This window comes from Scyliorhinus canicula, chromosome 2, assembly GCF_902713615.1.
Source record: "Scyliorhinus canicula chromosome 2, sScyCan1.1, whole genome shotgun sequence".
NCBI lineage: Eukaryota > Metazoa > Chordata > Chondrichthyes > Carcharhiniformes > Scyliorhinidae > Scyliorhinus > Scyliorhinus canicula.
In genome coordinates, this window is record NC_052147.1 from 280,595,834 (window position 1) to 280,609,449 (window position 13,616).

At 48.8% G+C, this 13,616-nt stretch overlaps 1 protein-coding gene across 4 annotated transcripts in view; it reads left to right on the plus strand.

Annotated features, from left to right (window-relative positions):
* The window catches only part of dnajb2 (DnaJ heat shock protein family (Hsp40) member B2), a 72,089-nt gene that overhangs the window by 18,468 nt on the left and 40,005 nt on the right, over nt 1–13,616 (plus strand). For all 4 annotated transcript variants that reach the window (XR_005459825.1, XM_038790143.1, XM_038790144.1 and 1 more), the window contains exon 2: nt 8,717–8,801. Coding sequence is in view for 3 of the 4 variants with exons in the window: in XM_038790143.1 (XP_038646071.1) it covers nt 8,737–8,801 (65 nt within the window). In the remaining variant the exon portion in view is untranslated. The remainder of the gene's footprint in view (nt 1–8,716; nt 8,802–13,616) is intronic.

Sequence of the window (13,616 nt, forward strand, 5' to 3'; positions counted from 1 at the left end):
TCCTTCTGATAATGTGGTGACCAGAACTGCACCCAATACTCCAAATACAATCTAACCAAGATTTTATACAGCTGGAACTGGATTTCCCAACTCTTGTACTCAATGCCCCGACTGATGAAGGCAAGCCACCGGATCTTCCGACACTCTGAATATTGCCACCTCTGGACTCGGAGTCACCCTCCCTTCCAGGATCTCTGACATGACATCTGAAAATCCCTGCCAAAATCCCCTCGGCCTCGGACACGCCCAAAACATATGTACGTGATTCACAGGACTTCACCCTCACCGCCCACACCTGAGCTCCACCTCCTCCAAAAAAACCTATTCATCTGAGCCACAGTCATGTGAGCCCTGAAGACCACCTTGAACTGGATCAGGCTGAGCCTGGCACACGACGAGGATGCACTGACTCTCCTCAGGGCCTTCTCCCTTAACCCAACATCCAACTCTCCTCCCAGCTCTTCCTCCCACTTCCTCTTCACCTCCTTCCCACTCCATCAATTCCTTATATATTTCTGAGACCCTCCCCTCCCCAACACCTGTTTTGGACATCACCTTATCCTGTAGCCCCCTTAGTGGGAGGTGAGGGAAGCTCGGGACCTGCCTCCGAACAAAATCCCGTACCTGCAGGTACCGGAACCCGTTCCCACCCGGCAACTCAAACTCCTCCTCTAGGTCCTCCAAGCTTCCACCCCACCCGATCGAAGTCCTTTTCTGCATCCTTGGCCACCACCACCTCGACCTTGCACCGCTCCGCAGGCATCATTATCACATTTAAGAGCCGCCTAATGTTGGACGTCAGGTGTCGTCCCTTAACAAATCCTGTCTGGTCCTCCCCTATTGCCTCCGGAACACAATCCTCTATGTGTGTGGCCAAGACCTTGGCCAGCAATTTTGCATCTACATTTAACAGGGAGATTGGCCTATACGAGCCACAGCTCCTTATCCTGCTTAAAAATAACGTAAATTGATGCCTGCGATAACGTTGGGGGGAGCACTCCAGCTCCTTTGACCCATTAATAGCCTTTACCAGATGCGGCCCCAACAACCTGGAAAACTTTTTATAAAACTCCACTGGGTATCCGTCTGGCCCCTGGGCTTTACCCAATCCGTCTGTAACCTCCCCCAACCCAATTGGGGCTCCCAAACCCTCCACCAACTCCTCATCTATCCTCGGGAACTCCAGCCCCCCCCAGAAATCGCTTCATAACCTCCTCCCCGGCAGGGGGTTCCGATTTATACAATTTACTATAAAATTCCTGAAACACATCATTTACCCCTGCCGGATCAAAAACCACCTTCCCCCCCTATATCTCTCACTTTCCTAATCTCTGTGAAGATATCGGTTAGGGCCCCAGCTATTTCTCCCCTTGCCTCCCATACAAACCTGGCATCTGGCCCCGGGGACTTGTCTATCTTCATGCAATTTAGGATACTCAACACTTCCTCCTTTGATATTTGATGTTCTCCGGAGAGTTCACACACTTGCCCCTGACCTCAACATCCGTCATGTCCTTCCCCCGGTGAGTACCAGGGGATTTTCACAGTACCTTCATTGCTTACTTCTGACAATAATAAAGATTATTATTATAATGAAGATTATTATACCGATATAAAGTACTCATTAAGGATTTCACCCACTTCCTGTGGTTCCATGCATAACATCCCTCCACTCTCCTTGAGTGGGGCCTACTCTTTCTCTTGCTACCTTCTTGCTCCTAATGTATGCATAAAAAGCCGTGGGATTCTCCTTGACCATGTACACCATCCCAAGCTCTTTGATACAGTTACGCAAGGCAGCTCTGCGTTGTGTCTTGTGTCAGTGGTGGTTCAGCTTGTCAGTGAGCCAGTAGTGCAAGTAAGTAACCACAACCAGTGATCTTGTCTGACGATGCTCCTGTTAAGTGCCTTGGGACATTTGACTGTATTAAAGGCGCTTCGTAGATGCAAGTTGCAGTTGTTGCTTCTGTGAAGAATTTTAGTCTTGTCTGAACCAAGCTCTGTGCTGGAGACGATCGAGGAGCCTTTCAGCTGAAGCAGGATGCTTTATTCAATGTTGATTGGCTGCATTTTCAATGCCTGGCCTGTGCGGCATATTTATAAGTGTCTGTGGTGAGGACATAAATAGAGGCCAAGAATTTGAGTTGTCTGAGATCAGGGGCGTTGGAGCAGTGTGTATGCTGTAGTTTTTTTTATATATATATGAGGTAATGGCATTTTATGTCATATATGTATAATTATAGTAAATAATGTACTGCGTCAGCTATGGCTTAAACAAAAACAGAAAATATTGGGCAATCTCAGCAGCTCTGACAGCGGCTGTGGAGAGAGAAGGGAGCGAACGTTTCGAGTCTGGGTGACTCTGTCGAAGCTGGAGCGAATTATAATCTTTATTAGTGTCACAAATAGGCTTACACTACAATAAAGTTACTGTGAAAATCCCCTAGTCGCCAAACTCCGGCGCCTGTCAGGGTACACAGAGGGAGAATTCAGAATGTCCAATTCACCTAACAGCTCATCTTTCGGGGCTTGTGGGAGGAAACCAGAGCACCCGGAGGAAACCCACACAGACACTGGGCGAACGTGCAGACTCCGCACAGACAGTGGCCCAGCGGGGAATCGAACCTGTGACCCTGGCGCTGTGAAGCAGCAGTGCTAACCACACTGGGAATTTGGCCAGATTTATACTGTGGTGGAGGGGCTGGAAGGGGGCCAGCGAGAAGTGGAGATAGATGAGGATGTCGAGGACAGGAGACAAAAGCAATGTAAATGGGATGATTAAGGCTAACTAAGAAGGGTGCTGATGGTGGCACATAAAGAGATTAGAATGTGTGAATGGCAGAACAAAGGAGTGTAAAGGGCAAACAGGAACAGTTGCCGAAGGGAGTGGGGGGAAGGGAGGGGAACAATGGTGAGGGAAAAACAGATCAATGGAATAAATGAAAATAAAATGGTAGAAATAAAAATGCGGTGAAGGTGGTGGAGAGAGTTCACAGTCTGAAGTTGTTGATTGATGATAAAGTCCGGAAGGCTGTAACGTGCTTAATCGGAAGATTTTGTGTCGGATGAGACGAAGGATGAAATGAAACTGGGGACAAGGGCGGCTTTGGGATAGGGTTAAAGAGCCATAGCTATGGCTCAGTTGGTGGCAGTCACATCTCAGAGTCAGCAAGTTGTGTGTTCAAGTCCTACTCGGAGACTTGTGTTCAAAGTTAATGCTGACGTTCCCAGTGTCACATCGAGGGTGCGGTGCGCTGTTGGAAGTGCCATATTTTGGATTTAAGAAAGCCCACTGAAAATGAAATGAAAATGAAAATCGCTTGTTGTCACAAGTAGGCTTCAAATGAAGTTACTGTGAAAAGCCCCTAGTCGCCACGTTCCGGCGCCTGTTCGGGGAGGCCGGTACGGGAATCGAACCGTCCTGCTGGCCTGCCTGGGTCTGCTTTCAAAGCCAGCGATTTAGCCCAGTGTGCTAAACCAGCCCCTCATTGGCCCTCGCGGGTGGATGCAAACCATCATGGCGCACCGTTGAGAAGAGGAGGCGGGAAATTCTTCCCGGTTTTCCTGCTGTAATTTATCTCTCAACCAACATTATTTGGTAATGATCTCTTTGTTGTCTGTGGAAGCTCGTTGTGAGAAAATTGGTTGCTGATTCCAACTGTGACTACAATTTAAAAGTATTTCATTGTCTGTAGTGCTTAGGGACATGGTTGTGCAAGGCATTGTGTAAATGCAAGTCCTTATTTATTAATTTAATTACTTATTTATTGATTGATGGGTGAATGAGTTCAGTCTCGCTCCCTGCCGCCCCAATCAATACCAAAATCACACACAACACACCTGCTCCCAGCAACATGGGTTATCTGGCAAATTGTTTACTGGTGTGGTTCCATGGATCATGACTAGGCTACCTTTGGGTTAATGCATTTTACCCAGTTCATAAATTTGGTCCATTTTTCCATTTACTTGAATGACACCAAAAACTGAGGGCTTGATTCTCCGCAAAGGCGGAGAGTCGTGAAGGCTGCCATGAAAACGGCCGTGTTTCACGGCAGCCTCCGCGCCCCCTCCCGGGACCCGATTCTGCTCCCCGGTCGGGGCTAGCATCGCGGCCCCGTGAAGCACGGCATCGCGGGCTTAACGAATTTCGCCAAAGTTAGCGACGGCTGACGCATATGATGACGTCATCCGCGCATATGCGTCAGACCCGTGCATGCGTGGTCCGTAATGCCCCTCAGCCGCCCCGCGGACTGATCCAGTGGGGCGCCGGAGTAACAAAGAGTGCGCGGGGTAAGTACCCGCTGCCCGCGATCGGTGCCCACCGATCGCAGGCCCATGCCACCCTTGGCACGGCCGTGGTGCGGCCGTGCCAATCGGTGGCATGGTTGTGCAGAACGGCACTTTGGCGCCGTTTTCACGAACTTGTATAGCAGGTGTATTCAAATTTGTGAAAACGGCCGTAAAGGCCTTGGAAATCGGCCCATCGGCCAGGGGAGAATCGCTGCTCGCCGTAAAAAAACGGCGAGCAGCAATTCGTGTTGGGGGGCGGGCGTGGTGGGGGGGGGGGGGGGAAGAATAGCAGGAGGGCGTCGCCGTAAAAATTTGCGCCTCCCGCTATTCTCCGCCTCGTCGTGAGTGCGGAGAATCGCGCCCTGAGAGGTTGTACCCGATGGATGCAATTAAAGGGAAGCTAGATAAACATGACACTGAGAGAGGCATAGAGGCATGTTGCTAGGGCGAGGCTTGTGCAGAGCATTACCACCAGATTGGACCATTTGTGGTTACCGCTGTTGCTTCAGTGCGCCAGGGTCCTGGGTTCGATTCCCGGCTTGCGTCGGCTGTGCGGAGTCTGCACGTTATCCCCGTGTCTGCGTGGGCTTCCTTCAGGCGCTCCGGTTTCCTCCCACAAAGACGTGCCTGTTGGGTGAATTGGGCATTCTGAATTCTCCCTCTGTCTACCCGAACAGGCGCCGGGATGTGGCGACTAGGGGATTTTCACAGTAACTTCATTGCAGTGTTAATGTAAGCCTACTTGTGACAATAATAAAGATTATCATTATGAATGAAATGAAAATCGCTTATAGTCACAAGTAGGCTTCAAATAAAGTTACTGTGAAAAGCCCCTAGTCGCCACATTCCGCATGTTCGGGGAGGCTGGTACGGGAATTGAACCGTGCTGCTGGCCTGCCTTGGTCTGCTTTAAAAGCCAGCGATTTAGCCCAGTGTGCTAATCCAGCCCCTAAAAAGAATGGCCTGTTTTTATGCTGGGAAAATTACACAATACTGTCTCTGCTGCAATCTTGTCATTATCAAATTGCTGCTTGTGTGATACAAAGATCAACAGTCCAAAGTTGTGCTGGTTAGGCAGATTGGCCATGATCAATGTGCAGGGTTGCGGGGATAGGGCGGGGGAGTGGGCCTAGATAGAGTGCTCCTTTGGAGGATCGGTGCAGACTCAATGGGCCGAATGGCCTCCTCCCACACTGTAGGGATTCGATGGATCTTGCCATGTGCACATCAGATGCCACAATTGCCAATGCAATAATGCTACAACAGGGACCACACTTCAAAAAAGGAAGTACTTGTTATGCTGTAAAGTTTTGATTTGATTTGATTTATTATTGTCACATGTATTAGTATACAGTGAAAAGTATTGTTTCTTGCATGCTGTACAAACAATGCATACCATACATAAGGAAGGAAGGAGGGACTGCAGAATATAATGTTACAGTTATAGCAATGTATAGAGAAATGATCAACTTAATATGAGGTAGGTCCATTCCAAAGTCTGATGGCAGTAGGGAAGAAGCTGTTCTTGGGTCGGTTGGTACGTGACCTCAAATTTTGGTAGCTTTTTCCTGATGGAAGAAGGTGGAAGAGAGTATGTCCGGGGTGCATGGGGGTCGTTAATTATGCTGGCTGCCTTTCTGAGGTAGCGGGAATTATAGATAGAGTCAATGGATGGGAGGCTGGTTTGCGTGATGGACTGGGCTACATTCACGACTGTTTGTAGTTTCCTGTGGTCTTGGGCAGAGCAGGAACCATACCAAGCTGTGATACAACCAGAAAGAATGCTTTCTATGGTGCATCTGTAGAAGTTGGTGAGGGTCGTAGCTGACATGCCAAATTTCCTTAGTCTTCTGAGAAAGTAGAGTCGTTGGTGGGCTTTCTTAACTATAGTGTCGGCATGGGGGGGACCAGGATAGGCTGTTGGTGATCTGTACACTTAAAAACTTGAAGCTCTCGACACTTTCTACTTTGTTCCCATTGATGTAGACAGGGGCATGTTCTCCACTATGCTTCCTGAAGTCGATGACAATCTCCTTCGTTTTATTGACATTGAGGGAGAGATTATTGTCATCGCACCAGTTCACCAGATTCTCTATCTCATTCCTATACTCTGTCTCGTCTTTGGGTTGTGAAAAATGCCATGTATATATGAGTATTTTCACACCTTTTTTAAGATGTGTTTACCCACTGATATGAGATTCCTCTCACAGGCTGCATGCTGTGTACCATTCCCTGAGTGAACAGCAGAAGAGCCCATTCTCTGGTTTCAGCCCCCTCTGGTCTGGAAGACACTGGGCGTGAATCTCTGGACACGTTGGGCTCCCGTTTCAGTGCAATGCGGCTGGAGAATCCCGGCAAAGGCCTCCAGCGAGCCTCCCGACAGGCGCTGCGCCTCCCGGATTCTGCGATGCCCCGCGAGAAGTCAGAGTCGGAACTCCGCCTCAAATGGGCAGGGCCGAATGACGCTTGTGGGGGTAGGTCGTAAGTAGGTTACTTATGAGCTACCTGCGCGGGATCCATCGGCCTTCCTCGATTCTCCATCGTCCCCAGGGAGGCTGCAGCTGGGCGCCGATCGGTGTTGGTACACACAGACTTGGACTGGGCGGAACGGCACTCGGGGAGGTCTCCCGGGTCACCAGAGACCCCAGGGTGGTCCGGGTAAGTGTAGGGTGCCTCCCCCTGGAGCATGGGCACCTTGGCACTGCCCAGCTGGCACCTTGGTACTGCCACCCTGGCACTGACAAGGTGCCCGGATGGCACTGCCAAGCCAGCAGGAGCACTGCCATGGTGTGCAGGGCAGGTAAGTAGAGGCCTCAGGGAGGTTGGGTGGGTGATGGGTGAGGGTCCTAGAAGGAAGGGGATGCTGTAAGGGGGTTGGGGGGGGGGGCGGCTCCTGAAGAAGGGAGACTCCCAGGGACCCCATAGCAGGGTATCCTCGCTTGGGGGGTGTGGGGTAGTGTCCATATGTGTGGGGGGGGGGGGGGGTGACATTGCCCATTAGTGGGGGTGACCCGCAAGCTGACTTAGAGATCGGGGTACCCATTGAAAATGGTGGCCCGGACTCGGCGTTCAGCTCCCCAGTGCTAAATATAATTCGAAGTGTGGGCTAAACCAGTGAGAAACTCTCCAGGGCCAAAAAAGTGACTAAGTGTCATTGAATAGCGGTGAGGAACTCCCCGGCAGAGCCAGCGGGAAACTCCCTGTAAAACCCGCTGCAAATTAACTTTGAATTTTTTTGGAAGAATTGGGCCCAATATCGCACTGCCTGTTCTTTAGCTCCGCAGAACTGTACGTTTAATATAAACAAAATGCAAAATTGCATTTCTGTAATGCCTCGAATACAGTATAATAGAACAAAGATCAAATAAAAGTTACAGCACAGGAACAAGCCCTTTGGCCCTCCCAGCCTGCGCCGGTCCAGATCCTCTATCTAAAACTGTCACCTATTTTCTAAGGATCTGTATCCCCCTGCTCCCTGCCCATTCATTCATGTATCTGTCGCAAGACACTTCACACGAGCATGATCAAACAGAACTTTGACACTGCGTCACAGAAGGAGATATTTGGACAGATGACCCAAAGCTTAGAAAACGAGTTTTAAGGAGCGTCTTTAAAGAATGAGAAAGTGACAGAGGGGGAGCTTGCGGTCCAGGCAGCTGAAGGGTGCAGTCACCAATGTGGAGCGATGGAAATCGGTGATGTGCAAGACGCCTGAATCGGAGGGGGACGGAGATCCTGGGAGGATTGTGGGGCTGGAAGAAGTTACAGAAATTGGGAGGAGGTGAGGCCATTGAGGAATTTTGATTTTGTTTATTGTCACGTGTACCGAGGTACAGTGAAAAGTATTCTTCTGTGAGTAGCTCACACAGATCATTAAGTACATGAAAAGAAACTAAAAGAAAATACATAATTGGGCAACACAAGATACACAATGTAACTACATAAGCACCGGCATCGGGTGAAGCATACGGTGGTGTAGTGTTAATCAAGTCAGTCCATAAGAGGGTTGTTTAGTAGTCTGGTAACAGTGGGGAAGAAGCTGTTTTTGAGTCTGTTCGTGCGTGTTCTCAGGCTTTTGTATCTCCTGCCCGGTGGAAGAAGTTGGAAGAGTAAGTCAGTTGGGTGGGAGGGGTCTTTGATTATGCTGCCCGCTTTCCCAAAGCAGCGGGAGGTGTAGATGGAGTCCATGGACGGGAGGCGGGTTTGTGTGATGGACTGGGCGGTGTTCACGACTCTCTGAAGTTTCTTGCGGCCCTGGGCTGAGCAGTTGCCATACCAGGCTGTGATGCAGCCCGATAGGATGCTTTCTATGGTACATCTGTAAAAGTTGGTAAGGGATAATTTGAAAACAAGGATGAGAATGTTACCGTTCTGAGCAGGTATCATTAAGTTAAATTTGGCTTCAATTTTTTTATTTGTCTTGCAGCCAGAACAGCTGTGGAGGAAATGGTGGACTATTACAATATCTTGGGCGTCCCTCACAATTCCTCTCCGGAAGACATTAAAAAGGCGTAAGTATCTGTGTTGCGCTCTCCCTAGATACATACTGACTACCGCTGCTTTAGAACATAGAACAGTACAGCACAGAACAGGCCCTTCGGCCCTCGATGTTGTGCCGAGCAATGATCACCCTACTTAAACCCACGTAACCCGTATACCCATAACCCAACAATCCCCCCATTAACCTTACACTACGGGCAATTTAGCATGGCCAATCCACCTAACCCACACATCTTTGGACTGTGGGAGGAAACCGGAGCACCCGGAGGAAACCCACGCACACACGGGGAGGACGTGCAGACTCCGCACAGACAGTGACCCAGCCGGGAATCGAACCTGGTACCCTGGAGCTGTGAAGCATTGATGCTAACCACCATGCTACCGTGAGGCTTTATGTGTCTATTAGTTACCTTCGTGCCTATACTTATAATGTAGTCTGGAACATGAAAAAATGTTGGAAGAGAAAAGATCTAAATCACCTCCGAACCATCCTGGTACTCGCCCGGTACAACGGTAATGGAGATGTTGACTACTCAACAAAGATCAATCTCTATCCATTAGTCAATAACAGACCCAGACATGAGGCAAGGCATCATAGTGGAGCATTGGGACTGAGGGTCACCCGTTTTACCCGAATCGCCCTACATTCACCACCTGTCAGATCTCACATTTTGCTCGTACTGTAATCCTAAAACTTTATTTTCCAAAAGAACTGCATCCAATTTGCATTTGAATTAATTGATCCTAACTGCTCGGAAGCCAGTTCCCGAGGTTGACCAGCATGGTGGTTAGCATCAATGCTTCACAGCTCCAGGGTCCCAGGTTTGATTCCCGGCTGGGTCACTGTCTGTGTGGAGTCTGCACGTCCTCCCCGTGTGTGCGTGGGTTTCCTCCGGGTGCTCCGGTTTCCTCCCACAGTCCAAAGATGTGCGGGTTAGGTGGATTGGCCATGCTAAATTGCCCGTAGTGTAAGGTTAATGGGGGGATTGTTGGGTTACGGGTATGCGGGTTACGTGGGTTTAAATGGGGTGATCATGGCTCGGCACAACATTGAGGGCCGAAGGGCCTGTTCTGTGCTGTACTGTACTATGTTCTATATTCTGTGGCATGTTATAGGCCAGGGTTTAGAGAACCCCAAAGTGTATCATGGAGTTCACCTGACCCACAACTTTTGCTAGATTGTGGTATGGGGAGCACACGGCCCACTCTACAGTGTGGTACAGCAGAAATGGAAAAGTATTTTTTACAGCAAAACAATGTTTATTCTATTTAAGTTAACCTTTTTAAAATATACAGTGAACATCTCAGCAACCATTAATCCAAATACAAAGCCCAAAGAATACAACACTAAGTAATCCTTTAAGCTTTCCTTTTAACATCCATAAGACTTAAAACACCTTTTACCAGAAGCATAGAACATAGAACAGTACAGCACAGAACAGGCCCTTCGGCCCTCGATGTTGTGCCGAGCAATGATCACCCTACTCAAACCCACATATCCACCTCGTAACCCCACCCCCACCCCCACCCAACCTTACTTTTTTTAGGACACTACGGGCAATTTAGCATGGCCAATCCACCTAACCCGCACATCTTTGGACTGTGGGAGGAAACCGGAGCACCCGGAGGAAACCCACGCACACACGGGGAGGACGTGCAGACTCCGCACAGACAGTGACCCAGCCGGGAACTGAACCTGGGACCCTGGAGCTGTGAAGCATTTATGCTAACCACCATGCTACCGTGCTGCCCAAAGCACATCAGGTTAAAGTCACTACTTTTATTAGTTTTAAATCACCAGGATTGATTTACCGTCTTTAGATTACAGAGAGAGATTTATACATCTTCTGGCTGTGACTGCAGCTATCCAGCTCTGAAAACGAAACTATAAAACACCCTGCCGCAAACAGCCTAAAAAAAAAGTAAAAAGCTGACAGACAGCCCAGCTCCATCCACTCTCTGACACCACTGCAGTAATAAACACCCATTTCTTAAAGGTACTCTCACTACAGATAGTTTTATACATACCCATTTATAAACACACATTTCTTAAAGGTACTCACTCTCATATGACAGGGAGAAGGGGCCACCTGGCATCATAAGAAGTAGGAGCAGGACTAACCCAAGGCTCCCTCCCACTCTCGAGCCTGCTACGCCATTCAGTAAAGGATTACGGCTGACCTGGTTGTGGCTTTAAGTCCACTTTCCTACCTGCCTTGCAGCTTGTATCTGGCCCTTATACCCAGAGCTTTGCAGTACAAAGGGTTAGAGGTTATGTCACAGTTGTATAAAATCCTGGTTAGACTACCAACATTCTGGGGATTACCACTGACCATAAACTGAACTGGACTACCCATACAAGTACAGTGGTTACAACAGCAGGTCAGAGGCTGGGTGTCCTGCGGCAAGTAAGTCGCCTCTTCAGTCCCCAAAGCATGCCCACCATCCACGAGACACAAGTCAGGTGTGTGATGGAATACTCTCCACATGCTTGGATGAGTGCAGCTCAAACAACGCTCAAGAAGCTCAACACCATCCAGAACAAAGCAGCCCACTTATTGACACTGCATCCACATAAACATTCACTCCCTCCACCCCCAACACATAGTGGCAGCAGTGTGTACCATCTACAGGATTCAGTACAGATACTTCCAAGCCTGTAACATCTACCACCTAGAAGGACAAGGGCAGCAGATTCATGGGAACATCGCCTTCCGCAAGGTCCCCTCCAATCAGCATACCATCCTCACCTGGAAATATATTGGCCGTTCCTTCACCCTGTGGGCCTGTACCTACACCACATGGACTCCAGTGGTTCAAAAAGGTGACTCGTTACCACCTTCTCTTTTAAAAATTTTAAAGTACCTAATTCATTTTTTTCCCGATTATGGGGCAATTTAGCGTGACCAATCCATCTCCCTGTACATCTTTGGGTTGCACGGGGAGAATGTGCAAACTCCACACGGACAGTGACCCGGGGCCGGGATCGATCCCAGGTCCTCGGAGCCATGAGGCAACAGTGCTAACCGCTGTGCAACATGCCACCCTCATTGCCACCTTCTCGAGGGCAACTGAGGATGGGCAATAAATTCTCGCCCAGCCAGCCATGTCAACATCCTATGAAGGAGTAAAAACAAAACTTGAAAGCCTGTGATGGGTTTCTGAATACTGCAACAAAGGAACAATGCATTAACCTGGGAGGGAGTGTCTTGAAAATTTACCAGGATTTACCAAAGGGTTTAATTATGAGGCAGGTTTACACAAAATAGGGTTATATTTCTGAACATTTCTGAAGCTTAAGAGGTGATTTGTTCAGAGCATTTAAGTATTTCCTAAATGGTAAGAAATTATAAAATGTAGATGTACAAAGGGACCTGGATGTCCTTGTCTATAGGTCACTGAAGGCAACACGCAGGTGCAGCAGGCTGTTAGAAAGGCTAATGAAATCATAGAATTTACAGTGCAGAAGGAGGCCATTCGGCCCATCGCGTCTGCACCGGCCCTTGGAAAGAGAACCCTACCTAAACCCCCACCTCCACCCTATTCCCACAACCCGTAACCCAGTAACCCCACCTAACCTAACCTTTTTGGACACAAAGGGCAATTTAGCATGGCCAATCCACCTAACCTGCACATCTTTGGACTGTGGGAGGAAACCGGAGCACCCGGAGCAAACCCACACAGACACGAGGAGAATCGAACCTGGGACCCTGGAGCTGTGAAGCAACTGTGCTACCGTGTGCCCATTGTGCTACCGTGCACCCCTATGTTAAAATGAAAATGAAATGAAATGAAAATCGCTTATTGTCACGAGTAGGCTTCAATGAAGTTACTGTGAAAAGCCCCTAGTCACCACATTCCGGCGCCTGTCCGGGGAGGCTGGTACGGGAATCGAACCGTGCTGCTGGCCTGCTTGGTCTGCTTTAAAAGCCAGCGATTTAGCCTGGTGAGCTAAACCAGCCCCAGTTCACCTTTATCGCAAGAGGATTTGAGTACAGGAGTAATGAGGTCTTCCTTCAATTGTATAGGTGCTTGTTTAGACAGTAGCTGGAGTACTTCTGTGCAGTTTTGGTCCCCTTTCCTTAGAAAGGATATTGTTGCCATAGAAGGGAGTGCAGTAAGGCTTTACTAGACTTGTTCTGGGGATAACGGGATTATGAAGAGCGATTGGGCAAACTGGGCCTGTATTCTCTGGAGAATAAGAGGTGATCTCATTGAAACCAAGAAATACTTTGAGGAATAGACAGGGTAGATACAGAAAAGATGTTTTCCTTGATTGGGGAGTCTAGAACTAGGGGGCACAATTTCAAAACAAAATAGAACGGAGATGAGTAATTTATTTCCTCAAGAGGGTGGTGAATCTTTGGAATTCACTACCATAGTGGCCTATGGAAGCTCAGTCACTGCGTATATTTAAAGTAGAGATTGATAGATTTCTTTTCTTTTAAACAAATTTAGAGTATCCAATTTTTTTTCCCCAATTAAGGGGCAATTCAGCGCGGCCAATCACCTACCCTGCACATCTTTGGGTTGTGGGGGTGAAACCCACGCAAACACGGGGAGAATGTGCAAACTCCACACGCACAGTGACCCGGGGCCGGGAACGAACTCGGGTCTTCATCGCCGTGAGGCAGCATTGCTAACCACCGCGCCACCGTGCCGCCCTCCGAGATTGCTAGATTTCTAATTAGCCATAATGTAAAGGGTTATGGGGATAGTGGGTGGAAAAGGTATTGAAATGGCCGTTTGGCCATGATCATATTGAATGGCGGAACAGGTTTGACGGGCTGAATGGCCTACTCTTGTTCCTATGTGCCTCACTGATA